At 43.7% G+C, this 18,927-nt stretch overlaps 1 protein-coding gene across 4 annotated transcripts in view; it reads left to right on the top strand.

Annotated features, from left to right (window-relative positions):
• Positions 1-18,927, top strand: part of PPP2R2B (protein phosphatase 2, regulatory subunit B, beta) — a 429,967-nt gene that overhangs the window by 352,942 nt on the left and 58,098 nt on the right. For all 4 annotated transcript variants that reach the window (XM_012727842.1, XM_012727844.1, XM_012727841.1 and 1 more), the window contains one exon: positions 11,421-11,598. In XM_012727842.1, the coding sequence (XP_012583296.1) occupies positions 11,421-11,598 (178 nt within the window). The remainder of the gene's footprint in view (positions 1-11,420; positions 11,599-18,927) is intronic.

The raw sequence follows: 18,927 nt of genomic DNA, 5'->3' as shown, positions 1-18,927 counted from the left end.
CAAATCTTTTCTCTAGTTGTTTCCAGGCTTTCTACAATGCAATTGTAACTGATAGTGCTGCAATAGACATTCTCAGATGGAGGTGATTACATACTACTGTCACTACTGTCTTGCTTTTGCACGATAGTTTCCACTAAAGTAGGTCTCCTTAAGTTAAAGCATGTGTTTAATAGCTACTTCCAGATCACCTTCTAAAAATCTCGTTGCAATTCTTATCCCAACAACAAGGGCCCATGTCCTAATTTTATCTACAGGAAGTTAACTGCCAGTGTTGTGTTTTTGCCCCCCACCATCGTAGAAATAGTACTGGGAAAGGTGTATTGGTAAGGGTAGAGGATGTTCTTGGCTAGACTCTCCAAGTATGTACCTATCTCAGCTAGAACAAGCACGGTGTCACTTTTAGCCAAGCCACAAAATTACTTTGTCTCAATTGCTCTCAGTTGTATAAAGAAGTATGGTGTGAGTGCCTGCCTCATTAAATTGTTACAAGTATTAAGTGAATTAGTAGTCACAAAAAACTTAGAACAGTGACCATCACAGTAATTTTTTATAAGCAAACAAAGATTAAAAGATTATCTATAAAATTAAACATCAAAAGTATTTCATCTCTGACTACAAGTGAGGTTGGCAGATTTCTATATATCACTTAGTCATTTCCTTTTCCCTAAGTGTCCACTTTATAGCTTTTGCCCATATTTTTATTGTTTGTCTTCTGTCGATTTTAGGAACTCTTTGTTTCTTGGTAATAGTAAACTTTTTCCTGTCATTTTTGCCTTCATTAAATGATTTCCTTTTAATCGTATTTTTTTTTAATTTGTGTCTTTTAACGTTAACATTGAAAACCTCAATCAGCACAGAACTGGAAAAATAATTTTAAACCCAAGTAATCTCTCATACCAAATGATAACCAGTTCCCTTTTATCCCTCGGAAACAGTGGTTCTCAGCGATGGCACCACCTAGCAGTCATCATTCAAAATACCATACTTGGGTTCCACCCCACAAGCGTGCTTTCTGTGATCACTGGTGGAGCATTAATTTTTCCTAAGAATCCACATTTTATTCTAAAATACAGCCAAGGTTGGGAACCAGACCTCCCAATCCTGAAAGGGCCTTCCGGAGTCCATTTTGGAAAAGTTACTCGTAACCACTACTGCCATCTGTTGGTGGGAGGTAGAACTCATACAACACCTTTTTTTCATCCATGTGAAAGTCCACTTTTCAAACTTCTTAGCATAGAGATGCATCTTTGTATATACAGCCACCCCTTTTTGGTATAGATGATCAGTTGTTCCGGTAATTTCACATGCTAAGATTCCTGAAGTTAATCTATCTTCTTGGTTCTGTATATTCTACAGAAATAAATGACAGATGTGGTCAGAGATTGATCCTTGGCCATCAGAGAAAGTGTCAGTGATATTTATCCTTATCATTAAGAGAAAGGGAGCTGACAGGTTTTAGAAATACTTTCAACAGTAGCAATTGAAAAACAGAACTTTTGTGATTGGTCCTAACCAAATTAAACCAAAACTAAACCACTGCCCCTTCTAGCCTACCTCTTAGCCCTAAAAGTGTTCGTTAAAATTTTCTCTGCTGGGATATTTTAAGATGTCTCCTTTTCTTCTGTGGAATTACACATTGTGCAACATCAAGGGAAATAACAGGAAAGGCAGGAAGCAGGGAAACACACTTTGACAAATAGTTCTGTTGGCAGATAATGGAAGTGTCTGGGAGAAAAAAAAAGATAAAACTGGCAGAATTACAGTCTGTGGCATGGGATGGTAATTACATAGTGAGTTATCTTTTGATGGAAAGATGTTTTTCCTCTTTTCCATAGAGAGGCCAAAAGAAGTCAAAGACAGTGAGAGTGTGAAAGTATTAGTCTGGTATTTTTGATTCATTTGGATTTAAGATATATATTTTTTTAATTCCCCTGGCAGCTTTTAGGAGTTTTGTATTATTCTTGTAGCTAGTAATAGGGAGTAAGTCTTTCCAATATCTTTGAATACATATACACACGCACACTATTTAATCTAGAACATCTTTATAAACTGGAACTTTTGGCTTGCTGTGTAATTGTAGGAGTAAATACTGCATTTCTTATATCTGCCCTGGATTTAGACCAGTTAAAAAGTTTACTCAGAAGCAGGGTTTCTCTACCTCAGAACTATTGACATTTGGAGATGGATAATTCTTTGTTGCTGACGACTATCCTTACTGGGTGGGACATTTAGCAACAGTTCTGGCCTCTACCAATTAGACACCATTAGTGTACACCCAGTTGTAGCACACCAGAACTTTCCAAGCATTGTCAAATGGCCAACCTGTCCCAGTTCAGAACCCATAATTTGGGGGAAGCTGCAATCCTGGTTTGGGAGGGCGGATGGAGGCCAGGGAGACGGGACTTCTTCAAAAACAATTTACCTATTTCTCCCATCTAAACAAGGGTTTCTATTTTTGTAATGAAACGTTTTTCCTCTTGTAAAACAATAGGCATCTCTCCCCAGCATCAGTGACAGTTTATAACAACATGTCTACCTTGAGACGTAACGTCTCTCTCCCCCATTTGGCTGAGTTGTGGCTAATCTGTTTTGCTCACTCGGTGCACGTAGCACCTAGAGCAGTGATTGGCACTTAATAAGTATTTGTCAAATGAAAGAATATAATTTGAAGATATTTAAGAACCTGAAGCACAAGGCCTGATTTCGTCCAGAGGGGTTTTCTCTCAGGCTCACTTCAATCTGTGTGACAAAGTCAGGAATCAGGACAGACTGAAGCTGTTGAAGGGTGCAAGCAGGGAAATCTAAAAATTACATTATTTGGATAGGATTCCTTGGGGGGGTTAGAGTGGTGGTGCTGAATGGCAGTTTCATTCTGAAAACAACAGCTCTGATATGTCACTGTAAGCTGGAGCCAACCTACCACTCTGGCTTTTTGAACCCCATCCACCATTGAGCCACAGCGGAAGCAAGTTTTTTGAACGGGGTGAAGCATAATGCTTCATTAATTCTCTGTGAGAAAATACCCCTCTTCTAGGTGAGAGGTGGCTGTGGACCTTCATACAGGCAGCCCAGGCAGCCTTTAAATTCGTCTTTCGATGTTTTTAAAGAAAGGAATTAAGATGCATATTTTTTAAAATGAAAAATGACTGGCATTCTTCCTCCTGAAAATGGAAAGTGATTTAATTTGTTAGTGGTCTATTTTATTTGACAGTCTTTGTACATACTTGATTTGGTTTGTTACACTGAATTACCCCTTAATAATAGGTACACATAATGCCTGGCTCTGCCCCCCAGGTGGGTCTGATACTCGGATGAACGACCATATTGTTCAAGGTTTTCATGATGATGTGGGCAGCAGCTATTTGGAAAACTCCTCCCAGATAGTTTTCCCCCAAAGAAGTTAATTGCTACCCAGTGACTAATCACTCCACTCGCCACTTTGCCTGAGCAATGTTAAATTCTATTATCGTGACTGAATTCCCTGCAGAGATAGTAGGGAGGCTTAAACCCCACCGTCATTAGGAAAAATAAGAAAATCTTCCCCAGGCAAACTCTCAGAATAGACCATTTCTCAACAATTTGAAGTTAATGGTAGGAATCAAACAACAGCGAGACCATAGGGACTGGAGCCACCCCCATCCACGTCCAAGCAGCTCTGCCACTGATGACCAGATGACCTTGAGAAAGCTTTGTGACCTCCTTTGCTTCAAGATCCGTGTCTGTTAAGTCAGAGCAATATTAGTGCCTATCTCTTATGGTCTTTGTGAAAATCTTATAACATCGTGTGTGAAAGGGCCTTGCAGGAATCCTGGCAAAGGTCTCCATCAATGTTTCTTTGTTAGATCGCTCTCCTAGGCTCTCTGCCTCGCAAGAGGCTCAGAGAATCACTACCTCTGACCTTGTGGGAAGAACAATGGCGAAGCGAAGGTAGGGAATAAGACCAAGGCCATATGGCCCGGTCACCGGCTGGGCAGAATTCAAACCCAGGCCCTCATGATGCCGCTGTTTCTCCTGCACTTCAGCTTGTAGGCCCCGAGAAGAATTTTGAAAAGCCGTGCATGTGCTGAGCATGTTTAAGTAGGTAGCTAAGCATCTCAATCATAATGTTCACTGATGACAGAAATGTGATTTCAGGAGTGTTTTCAACAAAGGCAGTTTAAAATAAAACTGTTATTTCGCCTTTTGAACGCATCCATGCAATTGAAATGCCATTGTAACTGGTAGACACGCACCAGTATCCATTAAATGAGCACATGATCAAACTCTTTAAAAGTCAGAACTTGATATTGTGCCTTTTCCTTCTTTAAACATAAATTCACTGCACTTTCCCAAATAAAAGTTAAAAGCCTTTCTGGATCATTGCTGTAAGAATTATAGATTGTTTTTCTCCCACCTACAAATGGCTGACTGTAAGTAAGAGTTTTAAATTCCCTTGTGGCTTATATTGTCTCTACAATTATTAACAGGACATGTAGACCAAAACAACAGGAACATATAATTCTGACAACTAATAATTAAATATACAACATAAAATTTTATTAGAAATTCCAATTATGGTGAGCTGGGGATGCAAGCATTTGTGGGGCTTCATTAAAGAGCTCCTCCTCCAGTTCTCTCTCCTGGAAGACTTCATTGTAGATAGTGGGTTCCGGTGGGTCAAAGTCTCAGGTCTTTCTTTTGTGCAGGGGACAAGTGAGGTCATAACTAGGACTAGCTCCTGAGGTTTTGGTTTTAGGAAGGAAAGTATCTGGAAGTCAGAACTGAGCAGATGATTTCCTGGAACAGTGTTCCAGAGAGCTGTTGGCAATTTATCATACACTCCTGGTCGCTCAGCTCCACTGAGCTGTGTTGCTTTGGACCAGGTTTATTGACAGGATGATCCAGTGGTTCCCCCACTCTCAAGATGACTTCTGCCCTCTTCCTTGAAAATTGAGACTTTGGCTTTATCCCAAACCTATAGTAATCACCATTAGGAAGATGTTTCACGGAAAATGTTTCTGGAAAGAAGCCCACTGAATCCACAAGGTGGCAAATTGAAGTAAGAGAGACTTCTAGTCTCTCTGCTGCTGTACCATCTCATCCATCCCTCTAGTTGGACAAGATAATCAGCCCAGCTTCCCATGGGACTCAGACCTGCAGTCCTGGAGCACCCGGATGTGGATTTCATCCCCCTGAGGATGAGGAGGTTGCTCTCAACTGTTACTTTTAGACCAGCCATGGTTTCAGCTTCCCAGAAGCACTGATTGTGAACAAGGACAGGGTAGAGGGTTGTTGTGTATCATCTCCCCATCTCAGTCAAGGAGACATTGGCCTCTGCCCAGCATGTCGTTGATGCCCAGTAAATGCTTACCTGGGTCCTGGGTGTGGTCATCTCATTCCCATATGCACTTCCTGTTAACGACAAGAAACCCACCAAGCCCATGACCTTAATGGATCCTGTTCATTCTCAAAATAACTTCAGTTGTCTAGGGACGGGTCTAGGGACGGCTGAAGGAACAGCAGGAGATAGGGAGCAGGCATGGATTTGAATTGGTAACAAATGTTCCCAAAGATCCTATTGGTACTAACCACCGAGGGTACTGAAGTGTACCTGCTGGGTCAGTCACACTTGACCCCAGCTTCAAGCAGTTATTGTCCCTCAGCCTCTTTCTGCGATGGACACTGCTCTCCTCCTTCCCCGTGACTCCGTCCTCTTTCTGTTCTCAGCTCCTATCCGGCCATCTCTTTTTCTCTGAGCCTTGCCTTGAATCTGTCAGCTCGCTGGGGTGCTGGATGTTGCCATGGTAAACACAGCTGTTGTTTTTTTCTGCATCAAGTCCGCACATGGAGGCGCTTGGCTCCTCACCTCTAGCCTCTCCCTGCTGTGCATTTTCACAGATGTCAGTTCAAGTGGGGGCTTCGGGAGCTCCAGGACTCTGCTTAGCTTTCATTGTGGGTTTCAGAAGGGGGGTGGGGGGCTCTGTGACCCGTGGGCACAGCTAAGTTTAGTAAAGGGGCTGTGGAAGGTTGTGAAGCATCGCCTGCACTGTCACCAAACAAGTCATATGACAGCAAGGTTTATTTTGTTGGTAAAGGGATTCTGAGAGGTGGAAGAGGATCTTGTACTTCCCAAGAGCAGAGACAGGAAAGATAATGAGAAAGAAGCCAAGGAAACATGACTGAAAGGAGTGGGGAGAGACAGGGGTGGATAGGGAAAGGGACTGGGAAAGAAGGTAGGGATCTTTTAGAGAAGGAGTCGGCTCTCTGCTCCTCTGGTTTTCCACACCTCCGCTGCAATTCCTGTGATCCAGCCCTGATCAGTAGCTCCACATCTTCACCTACCGCTCTCCTTCCTTGTTCAGTCCTCTGCAGTTGTTTGGCTATTCCTTCTACACCCTAAGCACACTCAACCTCAGGGCCTTTGCTCTGCCGTTCCCTCTTCCTGCAATGCTGTTCCTTAAAGAGCCTCATGGCTCTTCAGCACCATCATTTCACTCAGAACTCTGCTCAAGCTTCATCCCTTAGAGAAGCATTCCATAGCCATCCCACCCCACATAACATACCTTCCCTTGCCTACCGCCTTACCCAATGTAAATTTTCCTCATCTAGATAAACACACAGGTACACCCCACAGGAGCAAAGTTCACTAGAACTCTCAAACATAACTTGATGTACCAGAGGGATTTATTGAGTGACTATTGAGTGCACAGTACTCACACCCAAAGACACATGGATTGGATCACACTCCTGCACATGTTGACGCTGCTCTTTCCCCCTGCACTTTTACATAGGCTGGTCCTTCTGCCCTCCTCTCTTCTCCACCCCCTATTTCTGCTGGGTGGGTTCCATGCATCCTTCCAGTTCTGCCTAGCTCAGCAGTGCCCCCTTCTGAGGCCTCCCTCCAGCCCCCTGGTAGACACAGCACCCGGTTCGCCAGCATCACCTAGGCACGATCTGGCCTCTCCCTACAGGTCACCCTCACTGCTCACTGGTCTCTCTCACATCACCTGAGGGTGCTCTGCTTGGGACCAGACTACAGTGTGACAAAGAGTTTGGAATCCACAGACAAGGGATACTTGACACAAAGGGGTAGTTGTGTGACATTTAACAAGTTCTTTCACGGTTCTGTACTCATCCGCACAAGGATCACGTCCCTACCAAGTTAACGTAGTGTTGATAAGAAGTCACTGATGAATTGCACTGATGAAACACTCTGAGCATTCAGCTGGCTGCAGGAACCACAAGTGAGGGTGCACTGCTGGAGAAGGGGTGAGCCTGGAAGGCCTCTCAAGGGGCGACCCTGGAACAGAGCCAAATGAAGTACAGAGAGGCCGTGTGGCTCCTGGCTCTTCGAGCTGCACTAAAATTACAACCCATGTGTCTCTTGTAAGTGCCGTGGCTGGACGCCCAGACTGTTTCTCGGGTGTGGGACATTCTTCAGCTAATAGCCTAGCACAGTGCTGGCGATGCAGGCAAGACCAGGCGCTCATCCTCGGGAGTCGGGCTCAGGGGGATGAGCCAAACCGAACTCAGGTCAGGCAGAAAGCTGCGGTTCCCAAGGGGGCGGCTGGACTCCGGCAGCACAGCCAGCATCTCCTGGGCATCCAGGGCCGAGGCTGGGCCCCAGGGCCATTCCCGAGCAGTCTGAGTAGCTGGTCTGAGCGGATTCCAATCTCATCACCCACTGCCAGGGTGGCGCAGAAAAAGGTTTGACCTCCAAGTTTAAGATGTTGGCCTGACGCTGGCTTTGTCCGGTCCTGGTTCTGCCATTTGGCAAGATGTGGGCTCTGGGCTGTTGAGTGGCTTGGATCAGGCCCATGGTGAGGGCTTGGGGGAGAGGCAGTAGAAGCAGTGGGATGATGGGCGAAACCCAGGCGTGCTGGTCAGCCCCACCTGGGACAAGGCACGTCCCCCCTCGTTCTCAGCTTCCTCATCTGTAGATTTCAGGCCAGTGGCTTTCAACTGTCCTCACCCACAGAAAGTATTATTTAGCATTACCAGGAATAATGGAGTGAGACCTAGAGACTGCAACATCCCTCTCAGTCCTCCTGCAACCCATACACACATTCTCTCTCTCTCTCTCTCCCCCCATCCCCGAAAGAAGCCCTAAGGGCCCTTTTAAGGCCCTTATTCAGCATCACATCCATACAAAAGTCTTTGCAAAGTATTAGGCTACACCATATTAATTTACTTAGATTTGACAGTTTTTGACTTGCCAAAACACCAATTTTATATCTCTGCCTCCTGTTTCGTTTGCAACAGTGGTTCCATCTGCTGACTCAGCAACCCAGCTGCCCTGGTTTGCCCCCAGCTGACTCTCTAACTCTCTGTGTGTCTCTGGACTATACGCTTACCCCCACCACCGCCACCCCATGAGATAGCAGAGAGCCCCCCTCCATGAGGTCGGCTACTAAGAGGCCAATAGTAGCGTGGAGTTGGGGGCAGGGATCTCTATCATGGGTCTGGCACAGGACACGGAGCCTTCCCTGAAAGCCCCACCGGAAAAGCCTTAAAATGGCCTGTGGGCCTGACTCTGGCAACAGTGACCCACCGTTCTCCCTACCTGGCCTATGAGGAGGCCATGGCCAGAGCACATAGGAAATCGTGTCCCCACCTGGCTTGCTAATCAGGCATGCTATCCAGCTTGAACCAGCACACATCCGCCTCCCCTCTTGTAAGGGTCATCCCTGAGCAGTGGACAGGCTTTGCCCAGGGCTCTGGGAAGGTCTCAGGAGACCACAAGTGACATGCAGCCCCCTGGCTTCTCTGGGTCTGCGTTAGAGGTTCGGTCCCCAGATACCGCGCGGCGCCTTCCCCATTAAGTGGTACATCATGGAAGACGTCAGCCTGAATTAGCCCATCACATTACGCTGGAGCTCTGGGCTGGCAGCTCTCACTTTGTAATGCCTCTTGATCCTCGCTGTCACGCTCCCGGCCCTGTCACCACAGCCACAGGAAGCCTCTGCAGACAGTGCCAGTAATGAAGGAGGCCTGGGGAAGAGTTTTAGGAGGATCGACAGGAAGTCCTCACAGATTCTATTTCTTCTGTGGCCCCCGGGGGCCTGCTTTGAGCTCTGCTACCTAGAGGGGAGGGGGGGGTGCAGAGGTTGCAGGGAAAGCAGGTAGCACTCAAACACTCCAGGTAGGGAACTCTTTTCATCACAAACTATAAAAGCATAGCATGTTTCCCTGAAAGTACACAGAACGGATGCCCTATTCAAATGCCACTTCCAACTCCTAATTGAGATTTGCAGGGGCAGCTTAACCGAAGAGGTCTGTGACTGCCATTATGTCTATTGCTAGCAATAATGCCATTTATTCCGTAGCATCTCCTGACAGTTTACTCATGTCACTTACTACCCTGCATGCTGTGTGAGTACCTGGAAAAAGCACTAGTTTGCAGGCAGGTAGAATGTGAGATCATATTCTTTCACGCCTCTTATAGTTGGGCAACTCTGAGCCAGTAACTTAACCATTCTGAACCCAAGATACTGTACTCGTACCTTTTTCACAGAGTTGTTGAGAGACTTGTATGAGATGATGCTCACCTCAACCACAGGGCCTTTGCACATGCTACTTTCTCTGATTAGAAAAATATCCTTCCCGCCCCTCCTGGCCTAGTTAAATCTTTTTGCATCCTTCAGATGCTGCCAATTAATACTTCTTTAGTGAAACCTTTTCAGGTCTCTCTGGCCAGAGAGCCCCCCCACGCCAGCACTATATCCCTTCTTTGGGGACATTTACTGCATTTTATTAAGATGATTTAATTTGTGTCTACCTCCTCTTTCTAGCTCAGCTATATAAAGGTAGGACCTAAATCTACCTTTGCTCACCAGATGAACCCCCACGGCCTTATACAGAGCTAAGGGACAATCACGAGGGAGGGTGAACTTGGAGGACAAATCATCTTAACAGGTCCCATCCAGTCCATATTGTATCATGTGAAATCCCTCATTTTCAGATAGTGTGAGCAGAGCCCAAAAGGAGCAGGTAATTGCCCAAGCTGCTGAGTGGGGATCTGTGACCAGACCCAGCTCTCCAGCTCCTGCCATCCTGCTGAACCTTTGTCCATAAGGAGGCAGAGGACACACAACCACAGTGCATGCCCCTTCCGGTATGCAGAGGATCTCTTGTTCCTGCTACAGCCACAGCTTAGTCGTCTCAGCTTCCGGCTGTACAGTGTGGCATCTTTCTAGCACTCTGATACCTCTAAATTGCTATTTAATTTTAAAACTCTTTCAAAGGCGAACTAAGCTTACTCCAAAGAAAAACAGAAGTCTGTTTTGTAAAAGGTTGTATTGTTAGGGTGACAGCCTGTGACAGAATTCACCTTTATTTTTACCTTCTGCCCCTCACTTTCCCTCCCCCAGCACTGGAATAAATCCAGAAATTCACATTTTGTGCAGGCCCTGGTGTCAAGTCAGTCAGACTCAGCTGCATGAGATGACTTCCTTGAAAACAAAACAGCTTTGGGTCCTTTCATCATTTTGTGCCCGTCATAGGGCCTCACCTATGCCTGTGTTTGTTTAGTTTGGTTTGAAGTCTGTCCCTCTTAGGCACTAGTGTCTTTACTCGCTTTCTCAGAAGCCACTGGCCCCAGAGTAGGCAGAAGCACCTTGAGGTCAGAGGGAGTCTGTAGACTAATGGATCTTTGTCATTGTTGACTAAAAAAAACCTTCAGTGGGCAACTGTTTAATTTCATCATTCTTTGACTTATGGGGAAGAAAACATTTGCACACATATTATCACTCATTCACTCAACAAACACTGAGTACCTTTTATGTCAGTAATGTGGCCATTTAGTATTTGTCTAGAATGGTACCATTTTGGATGTGGAAGAGGGCACCACCTGATTTTGTTGAAACAACAGGTAGAAGCCAAGGTTTTATTAGTCACATTGATGTCAATGCTTGCCCCCCATGTTTTTGGCTGAATTGGGGTTATTAAAATGTCAGTGGATTACAAGTTTTCCCAAAATGCCCTTTTGGATTGAGGAGACAATCAGGATAGTGTCTAGACCTCCGAAGTCATGCAAAATAAACTTTTTTAAGTAGCACTAAAAAAGTACAGTTCTAAAATTTTCCCACATTTTTTAAATAGATCTTATATTTAAAAAACAAGCAAACCATCTGGAACACTGACTCTGAAAGCTAATGACCCCACAATGGGTTCCAAGTTCCCCCCAAGATGAGGCTGCCCACAGGGTATGAAAATTAAAAACACTTAGACTTGATAAGGGATGTTTCTCCGGGGCTAAGTGACATCCCTTGAGAAAGAAGTGTAAGTAAAATGAACCCGAGAAATATGTGGCTCATCAGTCAACTGTCTTCTCTAACTTAGAGTGTCCGTAATGTGGTTATGATTTCGCATGTGCTGAGAAAACTCATACACCTGCACACTAACCCATGCATCTGATGCGGTCTGCTTCTCTTGCTTCCCAGGTTCCCGTCCTGAGACCCATGGATCTGATGGTGGAGGCCACCCCACGGAGAGTTTTTTCCAATGCACACACATACCACATCAACTCGATATCAGTCAACAGCGACTACGAAACCTATATGTCAGCTGATGACCTAAGGATTAACCTATGGAACTTTGAAATAACCAATCAAAGTTTTAGTATCCTTTCCTTGTGTGAATAACCAGTTGGCCTGAATCGGGAGAATACAGGTATGAGCAGGCTTGGGGTGGGAGGATGGAAGGAATAGGAAAGACCAAGCCCAACAAGACCAGCATTTAGGGGAGGGGCTTTTCTCATGTAAATTACCTTGACATCTATGGTATTCTTGCAAAGTATCTCTTTGTAGGTTTCCATACTCTTACAGAGTTAAGGAGGTATTAAATTACAAGTAGTAGACCACAAATAACTTTTATCAGCTGTAAGATGAGACCAAGGAGTTCAATTTCGTTCCCTTCTTTTTGTTCAAAGTTTTTAAAATAACCCATATGGACAGTGTGGACCGCAGGTACCCAGGAGATGGTTTTCATTATATCATGGTTGTGAAAGTAATAATGCTGCCATTTATTGAGTTCCAAGCATGGCACTAAAACCTGAGACATAGAATCCCATTTTGAAAAGCGGACATGAGGTTGTAAAGCTTGATACATCTTCACAGAACAAACCTGCATAACCAGCATCCAGACCAAGAAGCCAGACATTAATGATCTTCAAGTCCTTATAGCACTTCCTTCCACACTGTATCCACCAACGTATATGTGATAAGCAAACCCAGCAAGAAGCCAAGAAAATTGCCGAATGAGAGTCTGAACCAGCTGACTGATCCAGAGTACCTATCATGTGGTCCATCTCCCTGCAAATCTAACTTTTCAGAGTTCCCAGTGTCAGTTTCAGGTTTCACCACCCAGGCAGCTGCACAACTGACCTAGGAGCTGGCTCTTATATTTCCCTCATCAGCCTCGCCCTCCCCTACCCAATCTACCCATGAGTCCAGCTTCCTTCCTCTAAAATATACCTCAAGTCAATTCATTTCTCTCCACCTCCACTCCTACCAACCAATGTTAATATAAACTACTGTTTTCTAACTTGTAGAAAATAGGAATATTCCCATAACAGAGTTGACCTTTTAATGTATTATTCAGATATCATTGCTCTCCTGTTTAAAAGATATTCCTAATGAACTTAAAATAAAATCCAAGTTCTTTACCTAGAATTTGGTCACATGACTACCTCCTCTGCCAGGCAGGCGGAGACATGTAATACAGCTGTGTGCATGAGAAAAAAAAGCCTAGTTTAGATACATGGCTAGCTAGTCTTCAGCTCCAGAGAACACTAAACAGTACCCCCAAGTCAAGACACTGAGAACTGACCAGAGGACCATGGCTAACACCTTTTGTCAATAATGGAGCAAACTCTACATACTGTCTAGGCCTGGGAGAACCTGCCCACAGCTTGCCTAGAAGTACAGATGCTGAGAAAATGAAAATGCTGTGGGTGGTGGTTCCCTTTCTCCCTTTGTATATACCCCAAGAGTCAGCAATCTGCTCAGCTCAGCTGCTGTCACTCTGAGCTTCTGCTATCCCCAGTCTAGATGACATGTCGCCTGAATTTTGCCCCTAGGCTTTTAAGGGAAAGGGAAGTTTCTTTAGGCATTTTTGGAGACAGACACCTTGGGGAGAATGCAAAGAAGAAATATTAATAGCACAATTTAAGTTATATTCTGCAGATGTGTGACAGCCTGCCAGATGCCGGCATACAAATGAGACCGTGCCATTCACCCTTAAAACAGCCATATGTAAAATCATCATCGTCATCATGAGTGTGATGATAACTGATATCTATATAGCTCTTTTCAACCAGACCGCCCTAAGCACCAAGTAGACTGTACAAACAAGGACCCTTTTGCCTAGCACACTGACGTCTGACGTACAGCCGGTGCTGGGTAAGGAAGCGGCCATCTTTCAAAACAGCCTCAGCAAAACACCAGCCAGGCAGGTCTGATTAACTCATCTACTGTCTATCACCATTTTTCTACCTCTTATTCACTCCAGAGGCAGAAGAAACAGGGTTCAAGATAGAATGCTATGGGGCTTCCAACATTTGGTTTAGCTGATGTAGCTGTCAAGGTACTTCTAAGCACTGGGTGGGCTTTTTCCCCATCATAATGTATCTATGATAGTGAATATTAGAAAATACAACAATCATCTTAATTCTATGATTTTGCATATCCTGAAAGATACATTTAAGCAACAACATAAATATATGTGAAGAAAAGTATCCAGTAAATAGTAAGACACGTGGCTTTGCTATATAGTTAAAACAGACGTCATGATTTCTAGTGACTGTCATTTGGTGTGATATTGTCATAAAGCTGAGAAACAGTCTTTAGAATCCAGCAGAGCTGAAATTCTCACATACCTCTAGCACTCTTGGGCTGTTTGATTTAACATGTTTCTGAACTTACCCAAGCTTCTGTTACGTGATCTATAGTGTAGAGAGGAGCTCCAAAAAAGAGAGTTTTGAGAATTTTTTTTTATTTATTTATACATACAGAACTGGGATACAGGCCAGAGGTGCAGGGTGGTGAGAGGATTCACCAGAGACAGAGTGGGGAGCAGAACAGGCAGATTGACGAAGTACACTGCTGAGGGGAGCAGCGGGCGGGCCAGGAGAGGTCTGCCACGCCATGTGGTCACCTCCGGGGCAGGCGGGGATCGAACTCATGCTGCAGTGGCTTTAGCTTCTTAGTGCTGTACTTTAACCCGCTGCACCACCAGGGAGGGCCCTGAGAATATTTTTAAAGGTGTTAGATGTGTGTGTGTATCATCTACAGCCCACCTGTCTCTTTTGTAACAGGTTGTAGATTAAACTGTTCAACTTTGGCTTTAGCAGAATAAGTATATCGGGACAATAATAACTCACTTCTAGATTAGTGTTTTTCTAGAGCAAGAGCCAGTCCTAACTTTTCCAGGAAGGAAAATTGCAGTAAAAATTTGTTGCTTCTTTATGAAAGCTATGGTATACCTAGGATTCTTTAAACTGTCTTCTCAGGATTAACCATGAACCCTACTGAGACCCTAGTCCAATATGACACCTGTTATAGAAGCCCTATCAAGTAAAAGTAAAGATCCATCCCTCAACAACTGTATCCTAAGCACTAACCTGTGGGAATACAAAAATGAAACAAATTTTTTGCATCCATAATGAAATACATCAAATAATCACATTAATGAGTATTATAATTGCAATCCAAAATAAGTCCTGTGATGAAAGGAAATACTGTTTTATGAATACATTTTTTATTAAGGTTTATCAATTTAAGATCTAAAAGAGAGAGAAGATGAGCTAATCTGGTAAAGAGGTAAAAGGTGTGGAGAGGTTGGTTCAGCATGTGCAAAGATCCTGTGGCAGGAGGAAGCACTGTAGGAAGGTCACTGTAACTGAAATCCAGAGAGCAGAGTAAATGCTTCTTTAGAAAGGTTAGTAGAATCCATACCTTGCCAAACTCTAGTCATGAGACAGAGGATTTCTCTTAGAGAACCCTGTTTGACCTTGTTCTCAGCAACCCTGCACATCAACTTCATTTGTCCACTGACTTGAAACCCTTTTGGATTGGTTCCCCTGATCTGGGAGCCATATAATCAATCACAACTTCAGCTTCCACCTTTTATCACTGCTCAGTACCATGGACAACAGCCTTCCTGTTAATCCAGTGGCATTCTGCCTCAAAGGCCATGGGGGAATATATCAAATTTCTCTCCTTTGTTGCTGCTGTGACTTTCATCCTATCAGGAGAGCCAATGTACTTTTCAATGCCAGACTGGCATTTAGTGTAAAAGCAGAGCATCTCTCCCAGTGACACACCCAGCTCATTGACCTCTGGTGCCAAGTCAGTCCCCTCCTTGTATTAAGTATAGCTGTGGTGGATTCTCCAGGGCCTGCCTGCCGAACTGTCTTGCTTGTGACCTTTTACATCAGAGATCAAACCAAAGGATTTATGAGACTGGGGATTTCTCCTCCCATGAGCAAGTCTTTTGAGCTTCGTGTTGTCAGGGAAGAGGCAGGAACTGTGCAACCATGCAGAGATCTCTAGAATTGAACTTTCTCAATGCAATATAACTTAAGTAGTTAGGAATGAGGACTCTGGAGTCAGAGTTACTGGGTATTAATTCAGCTTCTTCTTCAAAAATCTATATGAACTTGATAAGTATCTATCTCTGTTTCCTCATTAGTTAATAGGAATAATACTTTTATCTTACACAGTTGTGAGAACTAGTCAGGGATAATGTAAGGTATTTAACCTAGTGTCTGGCACAGAGTGGTGGCTAGATCAGTGGTAGCTGTTATAATTTGGAGTATTTCCCCAGCCCCCTGGTCTTCTCACTTTGTTGTTAGAATCCTGTTCTCTCATAAGAAAGCCACAGACTAAATGATTCATACCAGTATAGTCAGCATCGTGAGCTGTTGTCTCACTGTGAGGTTACTGCACCTTAAAAGATTATGCCCAGAGAAGGTTGCTAAGTCAAGAGAATGAATGTAAAGCAAAGCTCGAACATTTATTTTTTTATAAAGATTTATTTATGCATATAGAACATGGAGCAGGGGAGCAAAGAGGATTCACCAGAGACAGAGTGGGGGATAGAACAGGTAGAATGATGAAGTACAAGGCTGAGGGGAGCATCAGGTGAGACAGGAGAGGTCCGCTGCACCATGTGGACACCTCCGGGGATCACCTCCAGGACCAGGGATCGAACTCACAATGAAGAGGCTATTTGTAGTGCTGCATTTTAACCTGCTGTGCCACCAGGGGAGGCCAAAACGCAAACATTTGTTGACCACTTACTATGTGCACTGGAGATGCCAAGTGCCAAGGTGAATAAAACCCCACCCCCTGATATTATAACACTTGTTGTCTGGAAAGTAAGTCTGTCAACCGAAACATAGGTGAGAGAGAAGCAGGGTTACAGGGTGGGGGGAGGGTATGACAAGTAGGGGAGAGAATATGAATGAGAGAGTAAGAGGTGGGGAGAGATTGCATTATTACTAGTCAGCCTTGCAATTGTACGATGCCCAAAAAAAAACCAAAGGCAATCAGGAGCAGAAAATTACAAGCAGTTGAGCTCTTGAGTTGAGCTTGTCCATAGGTGGCAGACCAGACAGAAGATTTAGGGGAAGAGAAAAGCAATTACAGGCCCAGCAGATGTTTGGTGTTTGTTCCTCAAGGAAGATCTAAGCCTCTTTTCAATGTCTTCCAACTTTTTTTTATCTCCTTTTTGATGAATTTAAACCACCTAGGTAGCGTTGGGTTGAAAAGCTGGGAGGTATCTGTGCTTCCAATAGCCGTTTCATCCCTTTCATCTTCTAGCTTTCCTGAGAAAATATATCTTGTTAGAAAATATAACCAGGAATATCTTAGAAAGGGAATTTCAGGAATTCGAATTGAGCTGAAACAAGTTAACACATCACAGAGCCATCAGAATGAATGAATATGTGGACAGAAGGAGACAGACCTGTAGCCAGACTAGAAAAGATGAAACTAATGATTGTCTTAACCTGTGTTAAGTACCAAATATGTTCCTACATCCTGTCTTATAATTCTCTTCTGTATAAGTTACCAAATTCAAAGACATTTGAGATTATATAACCAGTGAGAGGATTTGGGATTCAAATCCAGGTCTTTCTTCCTCTAAACATGAGATGTATTCTAATGTCCATCTGTCTCAAATGACTCAAATAATTATAATACAGTGTTCTCACAGAGAATCACTCATGCTGTTACAGAATGGATAGGTATCTGAAAAAAGTATGCTGGAAATCTTCACAAAAAAAACAATGTCTGAAATGGTGTTTGAAAAAAGTATTGGGTATTTTCTAATGTTGGGAGATTAAGTCCTATGTCACACAAATAGGAAATTTTCTGCAGGTAGGGACTTTCAATTGCCCACCACACCAATGAAAAATCATCTCAGCCCAGTGATTTTTTACAGCTCCATGCATATTAAAAGGCAGTCACCAGTATGGAGCCAAGTGCCTCTTGTCTGTCAGTCCCCTCATATTGCACTAGCAATTGGCAAAACCTCCATGGATATTTGCACATTGGCTTTTTTTAAGCCCTTAAGAGAGGAATATCCCTCAGAGTTCTCTTTGGAGATCAGCGTGTTATCGTCAAGCACCATGTCTGTTCAGCTAACAAGATCCGGATGACTTGTAATCATTATTTAATACCCAAAGAGTAAATTAATATCCAAAGAAAAAAGACCTCAAAGCAACTTGCAGTCCCTAAAAGGGAATCCAACTTAAATACGCTCAGTTTTCAAGGCCAAGATTAGGCTTTCTCCACCTTCAGTGTTAGCAGATCATTAAGTGCAGTGTGAAAAGTCTCAGGTGTTCTTGAAGCCAGGTAAAGGGGGATTTCACTCTCCTGCTTGCCTATGGGAAGTCTTCCTCTTTGAGTCTTCTCTCCTTCGTTGGATTAGGCAGAATTTAAGAAGAAAAAATAAAGGCATGTCAATATAAACAAAGCCAGCAGTGATAAATACAAAAGCTTGTACAAAATCATCTTCAAATATCCACAAATGCATATTCTTGGAAAAATAAATGCTTTCTTTGGAAGTTGAGATTTTCCATATATTGTAAAATCATATAATAAGTAAACTTTTCTCCACTATCTTTTTTAATAATCAAATTTTTCAGAGGCTGACAGAGTAAGATTTATATCCATTCAAGGCAAAGACAGAGAAAAAAAGTTTTGTGAGCAAAATAGAGTTGGAATCAAAACTGAATTCCAATACCCTGACCATGTTTTGTCATAATTCCAATGGTTATTACAGTGTCTTTTTGAACTTCACCCAGAGAGGTGAGGTTCCTGGTCCCTTAGCTGTTTCTTACAGTCAGTTCTTAGACAAGGAAACTAGTTTTTTTGTTAACTTTGTTATTTTATTTGTCAAATGTTTCTGAATTCATTGTGGTGATCATAAAATAGCATAGCCTCGGGCCCTCCCTGATGGCACAGCCAGTAAAGCACAGCACTAAGAAGCTAAAGCCACTTCAGCATGAGCTCGATCCCCGCCCCGGAGGTGACCCACATGGCGCGGCAGACCTCTCCTGACCCGTCTGCTGCTCCCCTCAGCAGTGTACTTCATCAGTCTGCCTGTTCTGCTCCCCACTCTGTCTCTGGTGAATCCTCTCACTGCCCCTGGACTTCTGGCCTGCACCCCAGTTCTGTATGCAGAATAAACAAATCTTTAGAAAAAAAAATGGCATAGCCTCACCAGTTCATGTTGGTGCATGCAAATTTTCCTCCCAATTTTAGCTTAATGCTAGCTCACTCAACTATAGAGGCTCGAAAAATAAGGAAATAAAAGAACAAAGTAAAATATGAGTTCCTGTTTAATCCAGGAAGTCATCTCTGGTCTATCTCGGACACTCTCTTTGCCACCCTCACCCAGGCGCTATCTCCCTCCCCTGCTATATCTCCCTGCTTAGCAGTT

This window comes from Condylura cristata, unplaced genomic scaffold (genome assembly GCF_000260355.1).
Source record: "Condylura cristata isolate star-nosed mole 26May11 unplaced genomic scaffold, ConCri1.0 scaffold00021, whole genome shotgun sequence".
Lineage (NCBI taxonomy): Eukaryota > Metazoa > Chordata > Mammalia > Eulipotyphla > Talpidae > Condylura > Condylura cristata.
The sequence above is the reverse complement of the archived record's forward strand: the minus strand, read 5'-3'. Positions and strand labels throughout refer to the sequence as shown.